Source organism: Acomys russatus, chromosome 1 (assembly GCF_903995435.1).
Source record: "Acomys russatus chromosome 1, mAcoRus1.1, whole genome shotgun sequence".
Classification (NCBI taxonomy): Eukaryota; Metazoa; Chordata; class Mammalia; order Rodentia; family Muridae; genus Acomys; species Acomys russatus.
The window spans coordinates 111,985,836-112,012,036 of NC_067137.1; the positions used below are offsets into that span (position 1 = coordinate 111,985,836).

Here is a 26,201-nt window from a genome sequence, read left to right on the forward strand (position 1 = left end):
TCCCTCCAGGCCTGCTAGAAGGATTCTTTCTAGATAGTGCGTACGTTTTTCACTTTAGGCTTGCCTGAAGTGCCTTCCTGTTAGCTTCAGGTTGTGTGATGTGGGTGGGAAAGCCCAAGAAATACTGTGTGCTTCTCAATTCAGTACATTGGCTGACTGGCACAGCTTCTGATGGGAAGTCCAGTCTCATCTTTACCTTTGTCTTCAGGATGTAGTGTGTAGCTTGTCTTTGCTACTTTGTGGGTTCTTCTTTTTCCCAACCTTTATTCCCCTGTTTCACCTCCTATCTCTAGATAGGAGAGAAAGAAGGATAGAAGAGAGAGAGAGAGAGAGAGAGAGAGAGAGAGAGAGAGAGAGAGAGAGAGAGAGAGAGGGGGGGGGGGGAGACAGACAGACAGAGACACAGACAGAGAAGAGAGAGAACCCTGAATCTAATTTCTTGCTTCTTGTTTCTTTTTTGAGCACAACACTAACAAATAAGCCCCCTGGACGACCATCAACCATCAACCCCTCATATTGAGGTCCTAGCATTTATATACCCTCTGGAAACTTCCCAGAATTCCAAAGATCACACAGTCACAAAATCTGCAGCTGACAGAAACACGCCTCTGCTAGAGCGCAAGGCAAATCATAGTCAGCTTCTGTGGACAATCCAAAGCAGCCCCACACCCACTTACACACACACCCTGGGATTAAAACTGAACATATTTGTATAACATTTCTGTATTTTTAAAGAAACCACCATTTCAGAATCCTAACTACATTAGTGTGTCTCCAGCCCAACCCAAACTCCTCCAAGTTTTTAAAAATAATAAGTGACATGATGGAGAAATTAATTTTTATATTTTTATTCCCTTCTCATTTGTCTCTTAAATCCAGTTAACTTCATTTATGAAGCTCAGTGAAACAGTCTTTTCTTTAGTGATTCTGGGTTTTAAATATACTTCCTCCTTTTGAGGTTGTTTTTAAAAAATATATGCTTCATGATTTAATGATTTCAATTCTTGTCCTTAAATCTTTGATTCATCTCAAATTGGTTCAAGGATGAGAAGATTTATACCTTTCCTTTGGTGCCTAATGACTCCCAGACACACATAGCTTAATAAAATATTCTACCCAATTGATTTCAAATAGTGCTTTTGATTTATGCTAAATTTCCATTAATATAAGAATGCATAATCTGAAACTATATTAACATGCAACACACACATATAGTGTATTTAAGAATGGGTGGAATTAAGAGAAAGGAAATTTATGAGCTTGATTATTCTTTGACTTGCAAAAGAATGAAAACAAAACTGAAACCACAGCCAGAGGGGAAGAGAGACGCTGTTCCACTCACATTGACACAGAAACACTCTGGGTAGAGATAAGGGAACTGTCTTATTTCTATCAGTGTGTGTAAGAACAGAGAATTAGCAAGTATTAGAACTGGCCCCCACATCTGCTGCTTTCTCCTTTAATAACTGCCACTTGCCCCTGACAGGCCTTTCCACGGAATGTCAGAAGTTACCAGCCCCTCGCCCATGAAACTCCTAGAGAAAACCACATTGTTCTAATTTCATCTTGGATCTTGGGACTATAAAGGAAATAAAAGACCCGTCCCTTCCCCATCCTTAAGGACCCCCATTAAGGCCAAAGTTTGTAAATCCCCTCTGCTGCAGACTACTTTAACACTTCCCTTCTCTGCCAGTAAAACAATTCTGAGAGGAACCACCACTGATAACTGGCCCTAGCCAAGTGCCAGGGAAGAGTGTCCCAAGAGCTAAAGCAATACACAGTTTAGACTAACAACACAGCCAGCTCGCCTCGAAAAAGTCCAAACATACTCTCTCCTAGTCAAGCTGGCCAACAAATGATTTAGCACATAACAACAACAAATTAAGGGAGGCCAGGCCAAAGTTTCTAACGTCCCCTGTGACTGCTTCAGCCAATCTTTCCCATAGGTCAACTTGCCTCTCCACCCATTACCCACCCATGAAACGCCAAGGCTTGTAACTCCCTGCTTGCAGTTTTTCTGCCCAAATGCCAACCAGTCACACACTATAAAACTAATTTCTTTGTCTAAAACCTATAAAAGTCCATGCTTCTGTTCTTCAAGGTCTCCAGTTCGAAAGATATTGACAGACCCTGTCTCACCAGCTTAATAAATTCCCATGCATTTACATCGACAGCGGACTCTGACTCTCATTGGGGGACTCCGGGAATAGATTGAAGATCCCTCAGGAGATCTCAGTCCTGCAGCTACTCTGACCTGGCTGGGCTCTGACTCAGGCCGTTCTCCCTCTGAAGCCACACCTCCCTGTACACACTGCACCCTGCACCTGCAACTGATTCAAGATGCACCACGTTCTTGTTCCTGTTAGAGAGGTGGTCTGTTGGCCGGAGTCACCCTTCTTGTCCATGTTGTGGATGGAATGTCTCACAGAGTCATTTTCAGAACCTGGTGTTAGAGGATGATGAGCTCATAAGGCCTGAGCCTCGGGAACAGGATTAGTGCCCTTATGAAAGACCCTAGAGCGTTCTCTCTGTTCGTCCCTCCACGTGAGGACAGTGATACGGCACTACCTCTGCGTTAATCAAGAGGGGAGCCCTCATCAGAATGCAACAGCTCGGACACCCCAGAGTCTGCAAAACACATCCTTTAATAACGATTGCTACTTTCTCAGTGCTCCCTTCTCAATGACTTGTCTTGAGAGTACAAACAATATTCATTACAAGATAGCTAATATTAGGAAGGTCTGGTTGGGCTGGGGAGAACCAGGGGAAGATTGATGAAAGGCTTCTCTGCCCTGGAAGCTTGGCAGTGCCGTGGTTTCTCTGGACATGCTCTTAGGTCGGATTCATGATTCTGCTCATCACCATGCTGTTCCACGTGCAGTCGTCAAACATCACAACAATGAAGGGCCTGTTGAACATGATGGTGACTGGTGGCTCAGATGTCGTGGGTAGGGGAACGCCCTTGGTAGCAACAGGCAGTGCACTGCTCTCATCCACATGCAGCGTGGTCTTGTGGACCACCTGTGAGAAACACACCAAAGGCAGGAAATAAGCCCTTGTCGGGAGGCAGGAATTGTCTGCATCTCATCGCACGGACAGTGCAACCCTCTGTTCCACGGAAGGTAAAAGAGCCAAGGTGCCCCAAACATCATGTATTTGTTCCTTGTCTAAGCGGCAGCTCCAAGCCCCAGATTGCACCTAACTACTCTCTTGGGAACGGCATGCTGCGCCCACCACACAGAGCTCAGAGAAACTGGATCTCGTGGTTCGCTTTGGGCTCTCCTTACAAGACTCCAGGCTTCAAGAACCCTCACTCTGGCCAGCCTGCCATGGAGTCAGCAGAGTTGAACTCATATGAAGTTACTTGTGCTTACTCAGCCTAGGAGAGCCAAGGCTGATGCAGAAAAGCAAGTCTGTGGTTGTTGGTATGTTCCCTTTCATGATTAAAATTAGACGGGGTCTGAAAACAGCTAAGTGGTTGACAGCTAGCTTAGGAAACCTAGAAAGGATCCCCAAATGGCAACTAAACAATAGTTGACAGTCAATGTAGTCCCTGTAGCCCCGGTGGGGCACTCTCTCACCAGCTCCACTGCAACTTTGAAGGGCTCTGGGGGGGGGGGGGGGCGTCCCTGTTATCGCTCCTGTAGTCAGGCAGAGACTGATCTGTGATTGGGATCTCTGCAGTGGGTCTTGAGTATTTGAGACTTTGGGTCGACAGACCCGAGGTCAAATGTTCAACTGGTTTTGCTGCTGTCACTGTTTCTGCTAACTCTGTGGCCACATGGAGCTCTCTGCCATTGCTGAACTAAGGATCCCTCTGGGCAGTTGGGCTAATGTCCACTGCCCCGCATAAATTTGAAGCTCTGCTCAGTGGTCAGCGTCCTAATTCTTCTGCACTTCTAGTACAGCTGTACTGAAAAAAAAATCTCTTTTCTATTTTCTCAAATATAAATAAATAAATAAATGTTTTTTTTTTTTTTTAAAGGAGGCTTTTGTGTGGCTGAGCTTCCTCAGTGCCTTTACCTATCTACACAGCACATTTATTGAACTTGAATGTCACTAAGAAAGGCTTCCATGAATCCAAAGCCATTGTGTTTTGAGAACAGTGTCCACATCTGAGTCATGGAAACATATATCCAGATCCCAGCTCAGGCTTGGGCGCATGGTGGATATTCAAGTAAAATGTCCCAAATGAAGTTGTGAACTGAGATCACCAAGCTGAAGGCTGAAGCATGGAATCGAGTAGAAGCCTCTGTGAGATTTTAAGAAAACTTTCACTACATCCTCCATTTCATTTTGTCAGGGGCTGCTCTTGCTTAGGCTATGACAATCTTGTTTTCCAGTGTCCCCTCTCTGTGAGGCTTTGTGGGTGGGTAGCTACCTGGGCTATGACCCTTGTCATGAGCTTTCTGTGTGTCTATTTTCTTGCTGAGCCTCTGTTTACTGAACTGTGGTTGAAGAGCCTTGGACCTGGGAGGTTCCAGCTGGGGACCTATGGGACCAATCACAAATGGGCTGTACTGCTTACTGTTAAGATTATTAGTGTCGATTTTGGAGAAAAGGCTCCCAAGTCACTTACCGTTGATGTCCCGGAGATGCCTGAATCGGATTGGTTTGTGACCAAGGCTTCAATGCCTTTGCCTGCCAGCACATCTTTAAGGTCATAGTTACTAGACATGGAGAATTTCGGGACGTACAAGGTCACCTGCCTGCTCAGGGTGAAGCAGAAGAAGTTAGAGGGTCTATGGCTAGGCCAAGGTAGTAGATAGCTGCACATCCATTCCCAGACAGATGCTCATTTCTTTGTCTTGTCCCATCAGCATTTGTACCACCAGCCTGACCCACTCTTTAGGCATGAAGGGCAGGGTAAAAGCAAGAACTGTCTCTTCCTCATATGCCAAGCTTTTTCTCTGGGTCCTTGAATTACCAAATCCATCTTTCCTGGATTATTTCTTTAATTTGATTATATCTGTGATGTAGCTGGAACACTGATCAGTCCTTATGGTCTCTGAAGAACTTTCTGGTAGCAGAGTAGTGGAGAGAACTCCTGCACAGGGGCGGTTGTCTTGGCCCAGCTACACAGATGAGTCTGTGTCCCAAAAACCAAGTCCTGCCCCCTCTGCTAATATCCTTATCAAATATGGCTTAGCCAATGTACTGTTAAGGCCTCTGACACACTTACAGACATATATATGAAAGCATTTTTAGAGATGTTTAAAAAAGGAGGGCCCTCCTAAATAACCAGAGTTCTGATATTATGAGATGTGGAAAAAGAGACATCAGAGGGAAAAGCTTTTGTCTTTTCCCCCTTGTTTTCATATCTTGCTGGCATGTTCATCTGACCTTTCACCTACTTGACAGCTGCAACCACTAGCTGCTTCTGCTATTTTTTTTCCTGCCATCAGAATCCAGCATTTTGATTTCTAGTGTAGAATGAAGACCAATTATTTTCCAGGAATATTCTAGGTTTTCAGCACCAGATTTGGACTGCTAAGCCACCCAGACTGATGGATTGAGAAACTTCTGGTTGTTTCTCAGCCAGGGAGAGACTTCCATTATTGGACTAACTAGACTATAGTGTGTGAGCCAATCTAATAAATATTCTTTTAACATATAAAAATAGGGGAATAAGGAGTAGAAAGCCTAATGAGCACAGCATTTATTCTCATGTTTCCTCAAGTGTGGATACAATATAAACAGTTATATCACAGTCTTGCCATTATCTTTCCATCATGATAGACGGACTATATCTCCTTTTAACCAAGAACCCTAAAATAAAACCACCTTACATTAGTTGTCTGTTGAATATTTGTTATAGCAATGAGAATACTAACAAATATAGAAAATTAGTACCAGAAGTGGGGTTGTTGCTGTGGCTACCTGTTTTTAGACTCTTGGAAATGGTTTTGTGGATGAATTTAGCATAATTTGCACCTGTGGTCTAGATAAACCCTAGAGTTTGATAGGAAAATCTGATAAGAGTGTGCAAGCCAGATTGCTACTAGAAATGCCGACAGTCAAGTCCTGAATCACATAGTTTCATCTGGAAAGGAACACTACTGGGAATTAGACAATAGGCCATTGAGTTTACATTATGGTAGAAAGAATGCTTTTATTCAGCTTTAATACAGATGAACCCATAAGCAGTGGACTAAGTTGTTTTGTAGAGGAAATTTCAAGAGAACACCATCCAAGTTATGGTATTGTTATTACTTACTGAATGTACCCAGATTTACGGGGAAAGACATCAGAAAATCAGAGCAGAAAGGTTTGGAAAATGTGTAGTTTGGTGACAGAAGGAACTTAATCTTGTTTAAAGTTGAGGGTAGGATGGGTTTAGATAAAGTGAACATATTTTTGTTAAATAATTTGTTAATGAGAAACCAAAGACTTGGCATTGGAATAATAAAAAAGGAGCCATGAGGGCAAGTTCCCACTCACAATAAGTAATTATTTGAAAGGATAGCACTTGAAATAGTAGGGTCTTCAAAGTGCCTGTAAGAAATCGCTGCCTAGGAATGTATCATCTGAGCCTCAGATATAAAGGCATACAGAGGCTACTGCATCTGTGATTCAAGGGGTAGCATGTCAAACTGGCATCAGAACTTGGCCTCATCCACATTGGAAAATTTAGTAGGCATGAAAGATGAAAAGATGAGGAGTCTTAGAAGCTGGCACCAAGTTTCCAGCAAGTCTCTGAGGCCAAGCAATGTCTAGTATAGATTTCCTAAGCAGAGGTCCTGAAAAGGCTATGTGAAGATTCAATGGGGACCCCAGAAGTTTGAACATGACAGGACTTTGGGATGACTGCCAAGGAAAACTTCAAGCACAGGAGGAATCATCTCAGTAGACACACTACACCACCTATAGGTATAAAGGGGAGAAATGGGACTACCCAAAGCTGTTGGCGCCTGGGTGAGGCCACCAAGAGGCTTAGATGCCAGACATGAAATTTCAGGATATTGTTTTTTGCCCTTCTGATCATCAGTTTTGCTTTGTCTATCTCTCTCTTTCCAATCCACCTTTTTGTAATTAGAAATCTTACCCTATGATGTTGTATACTGGAAGTATGTAAACTGGCTTTTTTATTTTTACAAGGACTTACAAGATGTTTGGGGAAGAGCCTTTCCAGGAGTGAAGAAGTCTAGGGAGCAGCCTGGGGGTTTCAAGTTTATACCTGCTGGGTGGGGGGGGGGCGGGGGGCTGGGGTATCTTTCTGGCCAGGGGACTGGCCAATCAGATGTATGTGTCTATGGAATCTGAAGAGAGGGGTCAGTGATCAGGATGACTCAGTGGACAGGACAGAGAGTCTCAAGCCAAAAATAGCTCTGGCTGAGAGCAGCCACCAGTATCACCATGATGACAGGGTGACATGGCCCTCAGCAGTAGATGTTCTGCTGTGCCATGGAGAAGCTATACACACCTATGCTGTCCCCAAGCCCTGAAGCCTGCAAAGTCATGATCTCTACAGTGTATTGCTGGGAGCTTGGAAGCTTGGGCCAGAGAAGGTAGCTGAGGTACCAGGAGTAAAAGACTCAGCACCCTCACACTGATGAGTCATCCCTCCTCCCCGCCAGCCGGTATAGCAGTCAGTAGTCCAGAAAGGTGCATGGGTAGCTTGGACAACAGAGAGAACTTGGTGAGCATCAAGAGGTTGGGAGTTTATGGTCTAGGCCACCAGTTCAGGATATAAACTAAGTGTAGGATGTGTGATGGGGAAAAAGGTTGAGGCCAAAAGTATAAAGACAGGATGTTAGGATCACCTAGGAGACACACTTTTGGGTGTATATGTGATGGTGTTTCCAAAGAGGTTTAATTGCAGATGGAGGACTCATCCTAAATGAGGATTGGGTTTTTTCACTGAAAAGGGGCAAAAGGGAGCCAGTGTTCTGCTTCCCCACAGATGGGCCCAGAAGCAACAAGGCCAACTTACTATGGATTGGAGCTTCTTAGACTATAGACCAAAATGTATCTTTCTGTCTTTTTAAATGTTTCTCTCAGGTATTCATGACAACGATGAAGAGTAAACGAATACAACAAACTGGTACCAGGAGTGGGGTGATTTCTGTGAGCATCTGACAGTGTGGTTCAGAAGCCTTGCTTACTGGCTTGAGGAATTCGGAAATTCTTGGAGATATGGGCTAGAGAAGTTCTAGACTTCTTTTAAAAGGAGCTGGATGTGTGAACAGAGTGGAGACGCAGACGATCAGAATGCTGATGGCACAATATAGATAGGAAAGACCGCTCATGAAGTTTTCACCATGCCCGGTTTCCCACATTGCAAAGGCCATTGCATTGTACTTTACAGTGGCTGCAAGTATCTACAGGTGAGGCCTGCTTTGCAGTAAGGCAGCTAAGGAAATAGAAATGTGGGGAGCTTCGTGTTTGGTAAGCTCCCTCCAAGGAATTGGCATAAAATTATAATGTAGAGGATGGCTATGGCTATGAAATACACAAGAAAGGGGGACTAGACTTGTGCTATGTCCCAAATTACTTCTGTGACAGAGGGACTATAAGTATAACCTCCAGGTTAGAGAACCTCACAGTCTATGGGGAAAGGTCAGGCTTTGGGTGGTGTGTCTTGGAGAAAGAAGGCTACCTGCCTCGTTTTCCGGAAACATATGCCTTATATAAACCTATGTGCAGGCAGGAGGGCTTATTACCTTGTGGTCAGAAGCCTGTCCCATCTGTCAATTGTGTCCCGATGAAGTGCGGCAGTGACAGTGTTCATCTGTCCCTTCTTTGGAAGGATGAGGAAGGTAGTTCCATTTCCCACGGATTTCATCTTTACCACCTCGCAGGGGATCTCTGAGTCATCAAGATAACCGATATTGCTCGACTGAACCATCATGGGTACCGTCGCTGTGTGCTTCTCAAGAACATAGAAATCCTTCTTTTTGGTATTTTCTGGGTTGAAGGGAAGTTCCCACATGCCTGGAAAGATGTGAAGGTGGGGAAGAGATGGGGTGGGTATGGATCATTAGTTTTGTAGAAAAATAAAGCCTGGACACCCTCTCCTGAGGCAGCAGAGCATTAACTGTTCCTGCAGAAACCAGCTATGTAGCTACCTGCTGCATGCCAGGAATATCCCCTACTTGAGTTGCCCCAGACTTCCTGAGAGATGTGACGATTCCCTGGGGGTTTACAGCCTGTTCTGCAAGTAACAGAGTGGCACAACAGCAGCAGCAGCAGCATGTTACACTGTGAAGCTGTCATCCTGTCCCCCATCTCTCTGGTGGCTGAAGCTTAGCTCTTCTGGAGATTGGTGCTCAAACAAAGTGAGGGAAGAGAAAAGGGGCTCTGGCCCTTGGACTTAGGGCAGATCCCACTTAATCTAGACTTCTGTCTGTTCCTCTAGGCTTGAAGTAGGCTTTGGGGAAATGAGCCATCTAGACAGTCTGGCCTGCTCCTGGAGGAGGCTCGTATCTCTGTCACTTGGAATGAGGGCATTCCAGACCATTAGGCTTTCTATGTATAGAGTCAGGATACAGGATGCCTTCAGGCTCAGAGTGGCCCCTCACCCTCAGAAAGAATGTTGCTTCTTAGACTGAGTCAAAGCTCCTCTGATTGCAGCACCCATGCCTCTCAGTTGCTTCCTTCAGGACCTAGCCCCAAACAGTGTGACTAATTGGCTTCTGAGTTCCACAGTCCTCAGACATCAAATGTATACAGCTAACCCATCCATGGTGACTTGTCACAGCGCTATTAGGAGATTCAAACAGCTTCTGTGGAAGCAAGCTTGCTCAAGGACAGGAGAGGAATTTGCTATAGTCACTTCTCTCTCTCTCTCTCTCCCTCTCTCTCTGTTTTTATATTTGTATGTATATATGTGTGCATGTGTTTGTATATTTGTGTATGTATGTGTTTGTATGAATATTTTTGCATGAGTGTGCTGTTTGCTTCTTTGTGTATGTGTGCAATGTGTGTGTCTGTATTTGCGCATGCTATGTATGTGTGTGTATATATGTTCTGTGTTGAGATCTTAGAGAAGAAAACTTGCTGAGGCACAAGGCTAGATAAGACAGAAAAAGTGGGGAGTTCTAGACCAAGTCTTTCAACCTTGACAGTTGGGCTATTTAGGGATGATGACACCATGGGGGCTGTGGCTGTGTGTGTGTTCTGGGTCTATGGTTATTTGTGTGTGTGTGTGTTCTGTGTGTTTGTGTGTGTGTACATGAGTAGCATTGTGAGTCGCATGTCCAGCAGCCTTCCTGGCTTCTGCTTATTGGATACAAACATCCTATCACATCCTTAGTTGTGACATAAATGATTGTTTCCCAAGGAAGATGGGAGCTTCACCTTCACCTGAGAATATGTGCTCTACAAGAAGATTCTCAGGGATGAGGTGTCTCCAAACCAACTGATCATAGAAGTGATGCTAGGTTGGTGGAGGGGCACATAATGACACATCCTGGGATTTCCTGTAGAGGTTTTGTTTCAGGTCTGTCATAAGTTCTGGCATCTATAATTTTTAACACATCGTTTAGGGATTTCCCAAGACCACTACTGTGGATATCTTAGTTCCAACCTGGTAGCGACTAGCCTTTGTTAGGAGAAGGACTTGGTCGGAGATGGCTGTGATCTCTAGGCCACTGCATGTGGGATGGCTTTGTGGGCTCTAAGGAGATCTGTGGCAGGATGGAACTTCATTAGGATGGGAAGGAGAGGTGATCAGTACCTTTGAGGACATTGTCGTTGAGCAGGACGAGGGTAGCGGAACTATCCAGGTTGGAGGACATCTGTGCACTTCCCCCCTGTGTCTCACTCTTAGCAGGCTGCGCATCTTTAATCCACTTCTTGAAAGGGATGTTCGAGAACTCTGATGTATAATTGTATTTAATATTTTCTTTGAATGACTCATGCAGGTTTATTTTCTGGTCAGAGAATATGGTGTTGTGGATTTTCATCTCTAAGCCAGTGTCAGAATGCTTGAGAAGGTGAAAGAGGTGCTGGAAGTCCTGGTGGACCTCAGCTTCAGGTGTCTCTGTGAGGTTGAAGCCCATGCCCTGGAGAAGCTGAGGCTGGGTGTGGCCCCAAGGGCCCAGGGATAGCATGGCCAAGGCTATGGAGATGCCCACTGGGGATATTAAGACGTTCTCATCAGGATTCAAAGCCGCTAGTTGCTGATACAAGTTGAAGGCAAAGTCAACATTAGTGGCTGCCAGTCTTCGGTAATGGCTCCTTGAACAATCAGCAGTGTAGGTGGTGTTGTGGTCCTTACAGAGGCCACTGGTGGAGAGCCAGAGGAGACAGATGTACAGAACAAGTCGCATTGTTTTAGTTGACTAGGCCCTGCCAAATCAAGAGCACTTGTTAGATTGTATGGCAGCCGCAGAGTCAGGGGTACACAGTGCTATGCGAGGCAGACCAAGACCCCACTTTCTCCCCATTCTTTCCTTCACATTGGCTGTTAACCCAGACAACCACACCAGAGCCATGGGCTTCAGGATTTCATTTGAAGATGTGTTCTACTCTGTGCCCTTGTTAAATGCCTAGCACATCCCCAAGCATTTTGCAGATATTTTCATGCAAGTTTTGTAAAACAAAACAAAACAAACAAACAAACAAAATCTCCTCAAAATAAACTTTAGTAATTCAACTGTAGGCAGCCAAAAACTTAGACAGCTTAAGTACCATGCTACTGATATTTGACGTGCAAGAAAATGAGCAAGCGAGCAAACAAACAAATAAAAACGGTCAACTGAGGATCTATATCCGGCCAAGCTCTCCTTCAGAACCGAAGGCTTGCCAAACCATGCTCAAGTCTGCACAGTACTAGAGTCTGCAAAATGGGCCTTCTTTTGATTCCACATCAGCATAAAAAAAAATCACTGGACATCAAATAGGAGTGGATGGAGTGATATGAATACCCGCTAGAAGGCAGTGTGCAGACACGTGTCAAGCTAGGTGTCCCTGGGCTTTAACTTTGCAAATTTGCCTTTTTATAGTCTGTGTCAGTTTTTAAAGTCTTGATGTCGGCTTGGCCACCTCTGTGTTAACCTCTGTCTACTGCAAGAAAAGAAATGTTCTCTGCTACGGCAGGCTTGAGAAAAGAATAGAGAAGGCAGTGTGTTACTGTGTTTCTCTAGCAGAGCAACAGTAGTAGGCTCTCCATTGCTGGCGTCCAGGAGAGGGAGGATCAGGTTTCCTCAGGAACACTGATCTTGAGAGAGACTAGCTATGCTTCAGGAAATGGCCCTACACCCATGCATACACAGGCAACACTAGGTGGACTCATGATTTAAAACACACACACACACACACACACACACACACACACACACACACACACACGCATACACACTTGGGGAGGATATTGTAGGAAGTAGAAGAGGACCTTAGAAGGAAGCAATGGGGGAGTGGATTTGATCAGAATGTATATCCGTGTGCAAAATTCTCAAACAACAACAATAAAACAAGTTATGGTTCAAAACCCTAAGACAATGTTTTGGAGGTAACCCAATCCAGAAAGGTAGCATCTGTGACTGAAAGGCGAGGGCATGTAGGACATAACTGTGCAGAAGCTGAGCTTTCCAGGGATCCCCAGTGACCCCCCAGAAGGTCACTCCCACAGATGTAGGCTCAGGGTGCTCATGGCCCAGTCCTTCAGTCTTAAGTTGGACTGCTTGCTGTTTGTCTGCAGCACTCTGGATATCGTAGGTTCCTCCTGGTAGACGCCAGATTGTTACTCTGCTGTAGGCCAGGTCAGAGGTTAGGGCAGGACAGGGCAGGGCTGGCAAGGCAAGTCAGGTCCCTACAGTTACTCAGTATTTGCTCAACTCTGTCCTGGCCTGAGATCTGGAAATAAAGATGGCCTTATCTTGACTCCTCCCCATGTGACTCCTCTCTGTAAGTCCCTTCCTTTTCTCAACTGTCTCATTCCCTCTTGACCCTTGACACTCGGGTGCTTGGTCACTGCCTCCAGGAAGCTTTTCCTCTCCCCTTCTCTCTGGCCCTGTCTTTGTGTTCTACACAGGGACACCTTGGTTTCTACACTGGGCCACACCTGTCTATGAATCCCCCTTGGGGGAAAGGTCCCCGGTCAAGAGTAAGCTGCACTTCTTCCCTCTTTCTGCTGTTTCTGGGTTTAACTGTGTGCCCCACTCTTGTGCCAAACCTGAGGATGGGAGATTAAATTCCCTTGCCTCAAAAGACTGTTGTGAATGCCTGCTGTGGCCATCATCAATGAATGACTTATACAAACTTACCTTATGAGTCATACTGCAACTCACTGTAGAGCTAGGAAAGCTGAGCTGGGCAAAGCAGAGAAAGCTGAGCTGGGCGAAGCAGAGCTTCCATGTAGCACTGGTGTACATCTTAAGAGCCACCTTGCCTATCTCTCCTAAAAACCACATGGCCAACAAGGTGGCTCTTTAAGGCCAGCCTACAGAAAGGCTAAGGGCCGTGTGTTTCTTTCTGGTGATATTTTCCTTGCCATTCATCTTTAAAGTGACTTGGAACAAGTGGGGATTTAGGCATGACAGCTCTTGGTATAATGCAGATAGTTAACGCAGGCCCTTCTCTTTCTAGCTGTACCATCTCTACCCCAGGTTGTCAAGTGAGGAGTTATGACAGGAAGGATGTATGGGGACCCTTTCGAGTATCCCTGTGTGTACCAGCTGTGCACCCCACCCCTACCCCATAGTGTTGCCTGGCACTTATCTATTGGGGGATGGTCTAATGTATTTTGATGCTAATTACTGCTTGCTGTCTCTGTGATTCCCCCTTTTGATGAATAAAAAGCCATCCCACCTGGGTAGGGCAAAGGAGATAGGTGGGGTTTGGAGAGAGGAATCCCGGGAAGAAGAAGAAAGACCTCCAGGAGACGAAGAGGGTCCCCAGAGGAGAGGAGAGGAGAGGAAGGTCGCCATGGGTTAGATGGGTGAGAAGCACATGGCCGGCGTGGATGGAGATTCAGCCCAGATGAAGAACATTAGCAAGTATTTGGGATTATGGATGAGAGGTAGCTTGACAGAAATTATTAGAAGCAGGTGGCACGGGATTGGAGCAGGGATCCCATACCTGCCTCACTATGGGAAGTAGTTTAGAGGATTAATATCTGCCCTGCCCCAGGTTAACTAAGGCTATTTTAAAATATAACAGGTGTCAGTGTCTTCATTGATCACTAGCCAGTCCTACTAATAATACAGATAATTTAAAAACAATACTTATCCATCTTAGCTCTGAGATTCCCTCTCATTCCTGGATGCTAAAGAGGCTTCATCAGGCAACAGGTGGCAATAAAACGGCTACAGCTCTCAGTGGCAGCCTCTCTCAAGGCAGGAACCCAGGGGAAACCAACCTTCCCTTCCCCCCCCCCCCCCCCCCGACCCCCGGGTGATCCACAGACTCTGGCATCTGGAAAATCCTCTCCCGGTTGCCTCATGTCACAGCTGGCTGCCGTCAAGTTCATCTATTAAACATCTCAAACAGGCAAGCGACAGGCATGACTGTGTTCTGGAGAAGATGCAGAGGCAGGGTCCCTGGCAGATGCAGCAGGAGGCACAGTGTGCTCTGGGGGGATGGGCGGGGGTGGGGAGAGGCGGGTGACTCACGTCTGCAGTGGGCTCAGGCTGTTCCCGCTGGTTCTGCTTTGCTGCCTGGGATCCTAGCACGTGCACAGTACAGTACAGTAAGGCTTGGGGAGACTGCCCATTAAATCTTGTTTGCCTAGAGTCTCTGCTGGTTAATGGTTAGAGAAGGGGGGAGCAGTAGCCTTCACCATTTGGTGGTCCCCACGCCCCAAACCTCTACCAATGGGAGGCTTTATAGAAAGAGAGGGTAAACAAAACAATGCGGCAAAGAGACTTTCCACTGCATTCTGCCCTCTGAAGTTTTACTTTTAATATCAAAATGTGGCTGGAGTTGCGTCAGTGTTTGTGGTTGCCCCATGCCAGCTGGCGGGGCACTCACTGATGTCATTAATAAGCACCTTGGCATGAACTCTGTGAAGAGCCAGTTACTTGGCACCAGGAGGAGAAGAATCAGGCAAGGGTGGGAGAAATAAACATACATGAATGAATGTATGACCAGCCAAGAGCTTCCTGTGGCCTATCTCAGGGTCCCCCAATGATTAGTTGAACAGTCTGCTACTATCTCTGTCTTCTTCATGAGGCTGACTTGACTTATTTTCATTTTTCATTACTTTTTTTATTTGTTCATTTTACATTCCAATTCTAACCTCACTCTATCCCCTCCTACCAGTCCTGTCCTGCCACCCACTTCCCCCCATACCTCCACCCCCACCACAGGTACCAACCCACCCTGGCACATCAAGTCACATCAGGACTAACTGCCTCCTCTCCCATTCCAGATCTCCAGCTCATCCCAGAGATGCCCCAGTGCCAATTTCCCTTCTCTGTTCCAGCCCTCTCACCCCCCATCCCCACTCTCCTGGAACCTGACTCCCCACTTCCCTCATTCCCTACCCCACCCCTCTCTTATCCAGTTCCCTTTCTCTCTCCACTTCCGATGTCTATTTTATTTCCCCTTATTAATGGGATTCAAGTTTGATTTTCCTGTAGTTACGGGGGAGTGAACCTGAGACCTTATGCATGCTGGTCAAGGGCTCTACCACTGAGCCACATACCTCAGTGGCATCTCTTCTTTAAAAAAGGAAACTTGAAAGGTGTTGGAGACAAAGTGAGCTTCCCTGAGACCATTTCTGTTCGGAAGTCTAGCACTTTCACTCCTACTCATGTGTTTATTCCCCAGATCTTTGTTGTTGTTGTTGCAAAGTGTATTACAAAGCAAAAAGAAATATAATTTTTGTTTGTTTTGTTTGACGAATGGAACTTCCAAAGAATAAAAGGGTTCAGGGTCTCCAGTCAGTCACTAGATCTTTTCCTTCCTGTCTTGTTCTGTAGTACTTCCGTTATCATTCAGTTATAGTGGGAAGGAGTCTTCTAAAGCCACAGGCAATGCTGCTCTCACTGACTAATAGTGAAGGAAGACATACTTTTGTTTTTTGCCTTGGTATTTCTTTCAGTCTTTCAGAGGACTGTGGACGGGACTATCCATCTTTCCGTGCACTGACCACTATGTCCAAAGGGATGTGCCTCTGTGCACACCCGCCCTGAGCCCCGAGCCCTGAGTCCCTAGCGGTCCTGAGTCCCAAACAGTCCCGAGTCCTGAGCCCCGAGCCCCGAGCCCAGAGCCCCGAGCCCAGAGGCCAGCCCTGAGCCCGAGTCCCGAGCCCCGAGCCCCGAGCCCCGAGCCCCGAACCCTGAGTCCAGAGCCCCGAGCTCCGAGCCCGAAGCCCTGAGCTTGGTTGACTGCAGCATTACTTCCATCCAAAGATGAGGGAAGCTGTTCTCGTGGGAAAGAAGGAAAGTTAGAAGTCATGCCTGTAAGTTTGGGATATTTCAGTTTTGTTGATAATTGTTCTTTTTCAACTCTTTATTTCATAAGCCAATTTTGGACTTTATAGTCAAAGATTTATCTCATCTAGCTTTGTAGATTAGATGTTGTGCACAATTAGCTGGAGGAACTGGTGCACTCTGATCCCAGCATTAGGGAGGCAGAGGCAGGTGGATCTCTTTGAGTTCCAGGCCAGCCTGGTCTCCATTGTGAGTTCCAAGATAGGTAGTACTACAGAGAGAGACCCAGTCTTAAGAAAAAAAAAAAAAACACAAGTTATTCACAAAGCCCTTCATTAATGTTTTAAAATATATATTGTTTAATATATGTTCTGTATTTGTTTATTTATATGTATTTCTCCTCTTTCTCTCCCTGCTATGCTCTCTCTCTTCCTCCCTCCCTCCCTCCCTCCCTCCCTCCCTCCCTCCCTCCCTCCCTCTGTGTGTTTGTGTGTGTGTTGCACATACACATGTCTGGATGTACATGCGGATGCCAAATACAACTTTAAGTAATATCCCTTAGACTCCATCCATCCATTTTTGAGGCAGGACTTCTCACTGGCTTGCAACTCTCCAAGAAGATTGGCTGCCAGAGAGCTTAGAGACCAGCCTATTTCTGCTGCCTCAGCCCTACCATTGCAAGTAAATTCCATCATGCCTAGATTTTTTTTTTTTTTTTTTAACATGGCCTCTGGGGATCAAACCCAGTTCCTCAGGCTTGCAAGGCAAACACTTAATTGAGTGAACTATCTCCTAGCCCTTTGGTAAGTCTTATTAAATCTGTCTAACTAATCTTCAAAGGACTCAACTTTTAGTTTTATTATTTTCTTAAAGAGGAGTTGGAGCAGAAGGAGAGAGGGTGGGGTGATCAAAATGCATTGTACTCATGTGTGAAATTAAAAAAAAAAAAAGAACAATTGACTTTTATTTTTAGAAATATTTTTGTGAGTCTCTAGGTGTTGTTAACCTGTTGCTTTTCTCTATTTTCTTGAGATAAAGTCTCAGCTTCCAGAATCATGACATAAGCATCTTAAAGGAGAAAAAGAATTAACCTGGGCTCCTGATTTCAGATCGTTCAGTTCACTGTGGTGGTAGAGTCTGGTAAAGACCTCTGATCACGTGGTGACAGGCTAGGAGGCAGAGCAAGAGCTTGGGGGACTCTGCTGGGTCACAGCCCATATGTCAGTGTCACTGACATTCAGGGTGGGTCGCCCTTCCTCAGTGAATACCCTTTGGGAACATTCTCACAGACACACTAGGGGTATGCCTAGTTCTCTTACTTAAGTTGGCAAGGAAGGTGAAGACACACAGGCCTGCTTTTTGTCAGCTTGAAGACATAACATGTGCACTGCATAACACAAAACCCACTGGGACCATGCTGAGGAGCTGTGTATCCTTACTAGTCCCAGCATTGCTCAAAAGTCTATGTGTAAGTTTTCCACTGATACTCGGAGGATCTTGGCTGTGGCTCCAATAAGTATTTCAACAATTCAGTGGTACATGACAGATGATCCCATTCCAAAAGGAAAGACTGCTAAGCCACAAGGAAGGATGAAAGAAAAGGAAGACTTGTACAAAGCCACGAAACAAAACAGAACAAAACACAACAGGGCAGTAGTTAAACCCCATGGCTCTGTATTTGGTATCTAGGGTCTATCTATGATGTGTGCTCCAACAGGCCTGGGCAACCCTGTTTCTGCAGTCTTGCTGTTTGCAGACCACAGAATCTATCTCCTGGGCTGATTTCACTCACTTCCTGTGCCTTTCCTTGGCAGATATTCCCCATTCCGGCACCCTCAACATACGTGGGTATCCACTGATGCCCAAATGTCACATCACAGTTTAAAACATTATTACCCATCGCAGGAGTTCTCTTGGGGGAATGTGATCCCACTGTGTGCAGTCTAACTCCCTGGCCTTCTGTAAAAATGTGTGTAGATGCCTCAGTGAACCTGCAACATTTGTATTTTCCTTATCTGTAAAGCCAGGACCATGTGGATGATATCAAGGCTAGCCACCTGGAGAGAATCATGTAAGACTCAGAAAGTAAACAGAGAATTCACAAGGCTCAGGAAGTTCCTGAAAGGTACAAGATTCACAAGGCCTTTCCTCTAGGTTATATAAGCTGTAACAATTAGTGGGAAGAGAAGACTTTTCCTTAGGCTGAGTACCCTGCAAGTCATGCCAGGACCTCCAGGGATTTTTTTTTTCCTGACTTACCATGCATGCTAGGGTGAGCTCTTTGTGGATACAGGTGCTTTGAGTCATCCATGCTCCTATGAATAGGCCCAGTAAGCTCACTGGTTTACTAAGTGAGTCTTAGGTGGAATCCTTTCTTGGGTCTGTCACAGTGCCCTTCATGTCTCCTCAGGAAAGTCATACAACAACAGTGTTCTTTGGAATATCATGCCCAGGAAAACTGGACCCAGGCCTTGCCTGGCATGGGCAAGATAATGTCAAGCCAAAGACTACAGGGATCATAATTTTCAGAGCAGTCATTTGGCTGGCCTTTCCCAACCTGGCTATTTACTCAAGGAGTCATGAACTGTGTTGGAAAACACAGATTTCAACCAGTGCCCTTGGGCAGTGTGTGGGTGACATAGGTAGACTAGATGCTCATCAGAGGACTTCTAATGTTTCTATTAAATACTGAAATGAGAATAGTGAACCTGGGAAGGGTATCACTGACACTAGGACCTGCCTTTTGGGACACAAAACCAACCAATATACTTTCGTGTTTGTTATAGCTGCTGAGGCCATCTGTCCTTACTATTGGTCTCAGTCTTCTGGGAGACAACCAGGCACTCTGCAAGTCCCCCATCAGCTCTCATTTTCATGGGTGAACCATTTGTTGTGCCTTAGTTTTCACAGCTTTCCTAATGAGGGGCCTTTTTATACCAAGTTACCTGCTCTGTCTTCTTTCTCCCTTCCTACCCCGAGTTCGTTTTTACTCTTTATCCAGCAGCATGGAGCTCACTGAGTTGAATGCAGCGCCTGGTCACCCCTCCCAGGCTCATAGTTCTGTTGTTGGATGTGTGCTGACTGACTTATCCTTTCAAGAACCCCACGGAGTAGATGTACTGTCACCCAGGGTAAGGTGACAATGGTAAGAGCTTGGGTTCAAATCCAGATCTCTTGCTTTGGTCATTCCTAGGGTCACTCCAGTCCCTAGAGTCTCTCTGGGATGTCATGAAAGTTAGACAAGTGGGACATTGAAAGAGCCTGGGATGGTGGTGACCTACTGTAACTTTACTTACCACGGATGCCAGTGCATGCTGCTGCTTCCACTGGACATTTGGGAATATGGGTCAGATGAATTTACTGAGACACTTGTGCCAGGCAAATGAACAATGAAATGAATTTGAAACCACGTGCCATAGCCAAAACCCATGCACCTCTCACTGAACTTCGTCCTGTTTTTGTTCAGCTCTCTAGTGCTGTGCCTCACATTGGGGCAGAGGTCACGGCATTTCACATTTGATCCGGTGGAACTTTATGAACCATATCTGGTTTCAGAGTCTAAAACAGGATTTTGAGTTGGGGTAGAGTGGCCATGTGATTGCCTGCTATTGGTCCACATGTGTCCCATCGATTCACAAGTTACCAGTAGCCTGAGAAAGTTTCAGAAACAGAGGTAAGGGAGGGAGGTTATGCTGTAGCCATCATCTATCTCTCTTGAGGGAAACTGGAAAAAAAATCTGAGTTCTGCCTAGAGCTCTGTCATGGTCTAGCTTCCTGACCTTGAACAAGCTGCATGAATTCTTCGAGGCTCACTGTATTTGTTTGTTTTTCATTGCCATGATGAAATACAAGCAGCTGGTAAATGTTAAAAAGAAAAAAAGTTCATTCACCTCACCATTGTGGAGGCTCTAGGGCACTAGGTTTCAATCTTCCTAATGTTGCCACCCATGAAAGTATCTTTAACCCGCCTGTTTCAACTATTGTCTGGGAGGCTTACTGCCTCCTTCTGCTAACCTAGGCCTAGTCTTGGAAGCTTCTAGCCGCCATACAATCTAACCTAGGCCTAGAATGTTTTCAGCCTCTGAAACTTGCTGCTGAATAAGCTCACTCTTACTTGTTCTTTCTGAGAGCTGTTCTGGCTCAAACTCTTCTCCCAGCTGACTGATTCAATCTGGCTTCTCTCTTGGCCCAGAATGGCTTTGCTTGGCCTCAGACTAACTCAACAATCTGCTCTAGTCTTCTGGCTCCTTCTCATTTTCTGGCCTATTTCATCTTTACCTGAGTTCTCTCTCTCTCTGAAACCCATCTTTCTATTACTGTCCTGGTAAAACTGACTCCTCTCTCTGTAAAACTGCCTCTTAAGTAGCTTCCCTTTCCTCTCCTCTTGAGAGTTGGGTGAATCCTATTCTGTCAAATCTTCTCTGATTCGTCACCTTTCCTGCCACTCAATCAGACATCACTTTCAAACATGGATGTGCCCTTCTACAAACTAACTTTACCTTTCTTTGGGATTAAAGGCATGTGTCACTATGCCTGGATCAAAGCTTTACTTTATCGGTTACTTGCTCTATATTAGGCTGGCCTTGAACTCGGATCTGTTTGCCTTTGTCTCCTGGATTAAAGGTGTGTTTGTACTCCAGCCAGATTACACATATCTAGACGTTCCTTGAATGTAATCTCTTGTCAGAACAACCATGTTCTGAGTTAACATCCTTCATGTTATAGTGACCCCCAACCATAAAAATATTTCATTACTACTTCATAACTGTGATTTTGTGACTGTTATGAATCATATTGTAAACCTTTTTAGAGATAGAGGATGGTCAAATGGGTTGTGATTCACAGGTTGAGAACCGCTGTTCCAGGGCATTTCTTTCTCTTTTTTCCCCCATTAATTAATTTATTTTACTTACAGCCTGGTCGCAGTCCCCTCCCTCCTCTCCTCCCAGTCCTATCCTCACGCCGTCTCTCATTCTGGCTATTCATAGAGGTCAGAGCTCTCACTGTGGCGATGAGGAAGCATAGGCTGGAAGAACGTGGTCCTCACCAAGGCCCACCCTACCGCAGGCCGAATGAGAATTAGAGTCTCACATATGCTCCACACCAGAAAGCACTCTTTCTTCTCTGCCGTGCCTTCTCTGGACACTGGGAAGCCATAACCAGTTCTCAGGATGGCCAATGGGATAAACACTTGAGAGCAACTGAATGTTGATTCTGATCTCTACACACGGACACCCACGCGCTGCTGACTTTCACCTGCTCTTATTTATTCAACTAACAAGCTTCAAGCCAGTTTACTCAACCTCGCCTGCCTTATCTCAATGTTGTTTCAGGGTGGTGGCCCCAGGGCTTGAGCACCTGCTGCAGACCTGGAGCTTTACGTGTAGCACCATGTTCAAAAACCTCCCCCCAAACCCTAGAAGGAGCTTTGAGTCCCCACGCCTTTGTGAACAGCCAAGAGGAGTTCAAGTGTATTAGCTGACAAGACACAGCTCATGAATGAACCCCAACCCAGGACACTTTTTCTTGAATGTCCTTATTTGGGAAATGTCACTGGGTGCCCAAAGTCAGCAATGGTAAAACTGCAGCTTATTCATCGCCTCAGTTCTGGATAACTCAAGTTGTCAGGCTTGGTTGCAAATATCTTTACCTGTTGTGGTACAGTAAGTCCCCACAGATCATTTTCCATTCTTCTTGATCTCAAGTTACCTCCTACCCAACCCAGGCTTCTTCCAGTTCCCTTCATTTACTCCATTTGGTGCATATATGTACAGATATGTCTAAATCATCAGCCTGTGCCTCTGTGGGGAATACCTAGTACCTTAGTAAATCCTGCCAGTGACATGACTTCACACATTTGTAACACAGGTGATCTTGTCCCGTGTTGCTTTCCACCCTCCGATTCCGCAGTTTGCCAAATGATTTTTTTTTTCAAAGTCCCCACATTTTAAGGTTCGCACTTGGCTCTGTAAAGTAGTTTAGTGAGTTTTGATAAATACACACTGTCATGTGTCCACTGTTACCCATCGAATACACCCTTAAGCACGTCTTGTCACTCCCTGAGCTCCTCTCCTTCATTGTTCTCTCTTCCCAGAACACGTGCACCTGTTGATCTTACTGCTGCTCCAGGCTCCTCCTTTCCAGAACGTTAGGTGGTTGGAACCCCACAGCTTGAAGACGCTCAGTTGAGTTTCTGTATCAGTTCACTTTGAGTTGGAGTGTTCATGTAAAGCCACTGCATTCTCACATGATTTCACAAGTCAATTCTTCTCATTGCTTTATCTCAATATCGCGTAGTCATATTTTGCCATTTGAGTGCTTATCCATCTTCCTGAGGGACATAGTGGCTGCTTCCAATTTTTGGTGACTTTGAACAAAACAAATAGACCTTTGAATAAAAATATTTTTTTTTGTGTCTGTCTGCGCAGAATATTTTCAGATTGATTTGCTAAATATCTAAGATGATGGTTACTGGGGATAATAAGATTACCTATTAATTGGTAAGAAGCCTGTGGATTACCTTTTTAATTTCTTAGTAATATATTTTGGGGTCCAATTTTTGTTGAAGCTCTGTTTTTCATAGTTTGACCTTTTATTACTCTTATTTTTTTTGTCTTTTATAAGAATTTCTTGACCTAAGCTTGGGTCATGTAAGTTTCTCCTCTGATTTATTTTTAAAATTAGATAGCTTTAGTTCTTATGGGTATATGGATTCAATGAGTTAATTTTGAACAGGGTGTGAGGTAAGATTTAAGCTCTTTTTCCCCTCTCTCCTTCCTACCTTCCTCTCTCCTCTTCCTCTCCTTTTTATTTCTCTGTCTTCCTTGCTTCCTTTTCCTCCCCCTCCCCATCCTTAACCCCCTTTTCTTTTTCATCTGAGTATCAAACATTCTGAGGTTAATTTGTTGAAAAGATCATTCACTCTCAATGGAATTTCCTTGGCATAGTTGAAAACTGAGGTTTTTAATAATTGATTTAATTAATTAATTTATTCACTTTACACCCCAATCATACCCCCTTCCTCTTCTTGTCTCAGTCCCACTTCCGCCCTCTTCCCCATAGTACCCCCTACTCCTCAGGAAAAGGGAGCCTCCTCCTAAACCAGCACATTAAGTCACATCAGGACTGAGTGCATCCTTTACCATGGTGGTCTGGCGAGGGGGCCCTACCAAGGGGAAGTGATTGAAAAGCATGAAAGAAAGTTCTTGTCAGAGACAGCCTCTGTTTCCCTTACTAGGGGATCCACATGAAGACCCAGCTGCCCATTGGGTACATATATGTAGGGGGCCTAGGTCCTTGGTTGGTTTTCAGTCTCTGCAACACTCTGGCCCAGGTTAGTTGGCTCTGTTGGTCTTCATGTGGAGTTCCTGTTCCCTCCTGGTCTTTCTGTCCTTCTTCCCACTCTTCCGCAAGTCCTTCTCCACTCTACCCAGTGCCATTGCTGGGTCTGGCCTCTTGGAGGCTAGCTATGCTAGGCTCCCCTCTGCAAGCATAGCAGAGTGCCATTAATAGTGTCAGGGGTTGGCTCTCTTGCCTGGTGTGGCCAGGCATTAGTTGGACATTTCCTTAATCTCTGCTCTTTCCTTATCTATCTCTGCATATTTTGTGGGCAGGGTAAATTTCGGGTTGCAGCTTTTGTGGGTGGGCTGATGTTTTCCTTCCTCTACTAGGAGTCCTGTCTGGTTAGAGGGTGGACTCTTCACTCTCCGTGTCCATCCTTAATAGAGATCTCAGCTAGAGTTATCCCCATATCCTCCAAAGAGCCTATCCTTCCCTTGGTCTCCAGCCTGTCTCAGAGATGTCCCAGGCCATGGTTTTTCTTCTCTTTGCAAACCCTCTGTTCTCCCACACCTCTCCCCCCACATCAGATCTCCACCACTATTTCCCTCAGCACTCCCTCTCCTGTCCTGTCCCTTCTCTTCAAGCACTTTTTCTGTTCTATTTCTCCTTCTCGGTAAGATTCATACAACCTCCTTTGGGTCCTCCTTCTTACATAACATTTTTGGGTCTTTGAATTGTAGCATAGTTATACTATCTGGCTAATATTTGCTTGTAATTGAAGTCTTACCATGTGTGTGACTTTCTGAGTCTGGGTTAGGGTTACCTCAGTCAGGATGTTCTTTTCTAGTTCCATCCATTTGCCTGCAAATTTCATGATTTCCTTGTTTTTAAATACCTGAGTAGCATTCCACTGTGTAAACGCACCATGGTTTCTTTATCCATTCTTTGGTTGAGGGCCATCTGGGCTCTTTCCAGTTTCTGGCTATTACAAATAAAGCTGCTATGTACATAGTTGAGCAAATATTCATGTTGTATGATGGATCATCTTTTGGCTATATGCCCAGGAATGATATAGTTGGATCTCGAGGTAGAACTAGTCACAACTTTCTGAGAAAGCCCCCGATTGATTTGCAGAATGGTTGTACAAGTTTGCACTCCCACCAGCAATGGAGGAGTGTTCTTCTTTCTCCACATCCTCACTATCATGTGTTGTCATTTGAGGTTTTGATTTTAGCCAGTCTGATAGGTGTAAAATGGAATCTCAAAGTTGTTTTGATTTGCATTGCTCTGATGACTAATGGCATTGAGCGTTTCTTGAAGTGTTTCTCAATCATTCTTGATTCCTCTGTTGAGAGTTCTGTTTAGCTCTGTATCCCATTTTTAATTGGATTTTTTAAATGTTGGTGTTTAATTTCTTCAGTTCTTTATATAGTTTGGATATTAACCCTTGCTGAATATCTTTTCCCAGTCTGTAGGTTTGTAAGGGTCCAAAATCACTGAAGAAAGACCCTAGACTCAAATAGTATATAAAAACAAAGAGAATTTATTCTCTAGAAACAGCCTGTATACAGGAGTCAACCATTTATACAAAATGGTGGTGACTTCAGCCAAAGGTGCACAGGTTTTTTTTTATAAAGATCTAGGGGACTTCTAAGAGTGTGTGCTATCTTCTAATCTGATTGGGTGGGCTAAGGAGCAATCCTAGGGGGCATAAGCTGATAGGCTAGGGCTGAATGGCCAGTCACTCAAGTTACAGTCCAGAGGGATTAGGCAATATGTGGTCACATTATCATCTGGCAGGCTCAGATCTTTCCCTGGCAGTCTTTCTGGGACCAGCAATATCCTGTTATGTTACTCCAACTGGGATTGGCTGGTGTCAGCCAGTGCCTTTTGGGGCTATGTGACTTCTGTCATGGAGCCATGGGCTCTGGGGCTACATGACTCTAGCCATGGGCCTTTTAGCAATGTCTGACCCTCTCAGGCTGAAGTTTTGTTCTGTTGACAGTGTCCTTTGCCTTACAGAAGCTTTTCAGATTCAAGAAGTTTCCTTTATTAATTGTTGATCTTCTAGCCTGAGCTGTTGGTGTTCTGTTCAGGAAGTTGTCTCCTGTGCCAATGAGTTCAAGGGTCTTCCCCAATTTCTCATCCAATGGATTTAGTGTTTCTGGTTTTATGTTAAGGTCCTTGATCCACTTGGACATGAGTTTTGTGTAGGGTGATAAATAAATATATACATGTAGACATCTAGTTAGACCAGCACCATTTATTAAAGATGCTATCATTTTTCCAGCATACGATTTTGGCTTCTTTGTCAAAAACCAAGTGTCCATTGTGTGGATTTATTTCTAGGTCTTTAGTTCAATTCCGTTGATCCACCAGTCTGTTTCTATGCAAGAGCCGTGAAGTTGTTATTACTGTTGCTCTGTCGTACAGCTTGAAATCAGGGATGGAGATATGTCCATAAGTTCTTTTATTGTATAGGTTTATTTTAGCTATTCTGGGTTTTGTTTTTCCATATGAAGCTGAGAATTTTTCAAGGTCTATAAATAATTGTGTTGGGATTTTGATGGAAATTGCATTGAATCTATAGATTGCTTTTGG

General features: G+C 44.9%; 1 protein-coding gene across 1 annotated transcript; it reads right to left on the bottom strand.

The window, feature by feature from the left end:
* Positions 1–2,807: 2,807 nt before the first annotated feature.
* On the bottom strand, positions 2,808–11,302 carry Serpina6 (serpin family A member 6). The gene is made up of 4 exons (XM_051150902.1): positions 10,679–11,302; positions 8,664–8,934; positions 4,580–4,709; positions 2,808–3,021 (listed from the first exon to the last, which is right to left on the bottom strand). Exons 1-4 carry the CDS (start codon positions 11,271–11,273, stop codon positions 2,833–2,835), a joined length of 1,185 nt encoding a protein of 394 aa, XP_051006859.1. The 5' UTR covers positions 11,274–11,302; the 3' UTR covers positions 2,808–2,832.
* Positions 11,303–26,201: the final 14,899 nt, after the last annotated feature.

Bases quoted from the DNA above. Each gene is read 5' to 3' on its own strand.
- Serpina6 (XM_051150902.1), bottom strand. From the start codon at position 11,273: ATGCGACTTGTTCTGTACATCTGTCTCCTCTGGCTCTCCACCAGTGGC. The intron at 8,935-10,678 runs GTACTGATCACC...ACATCTTTCCAG, and splicing joins CAACGACAATGTCCTCAAAG to GCATGTGGGAACTTCCCTTC. The intron at 3,022-4,579 runs GTAAGTGACTTG...TGTTTCTCACAG, and splicing joins GCATCTCCGGGACATCAACG to GTGGTCCACAAGACCACGCT.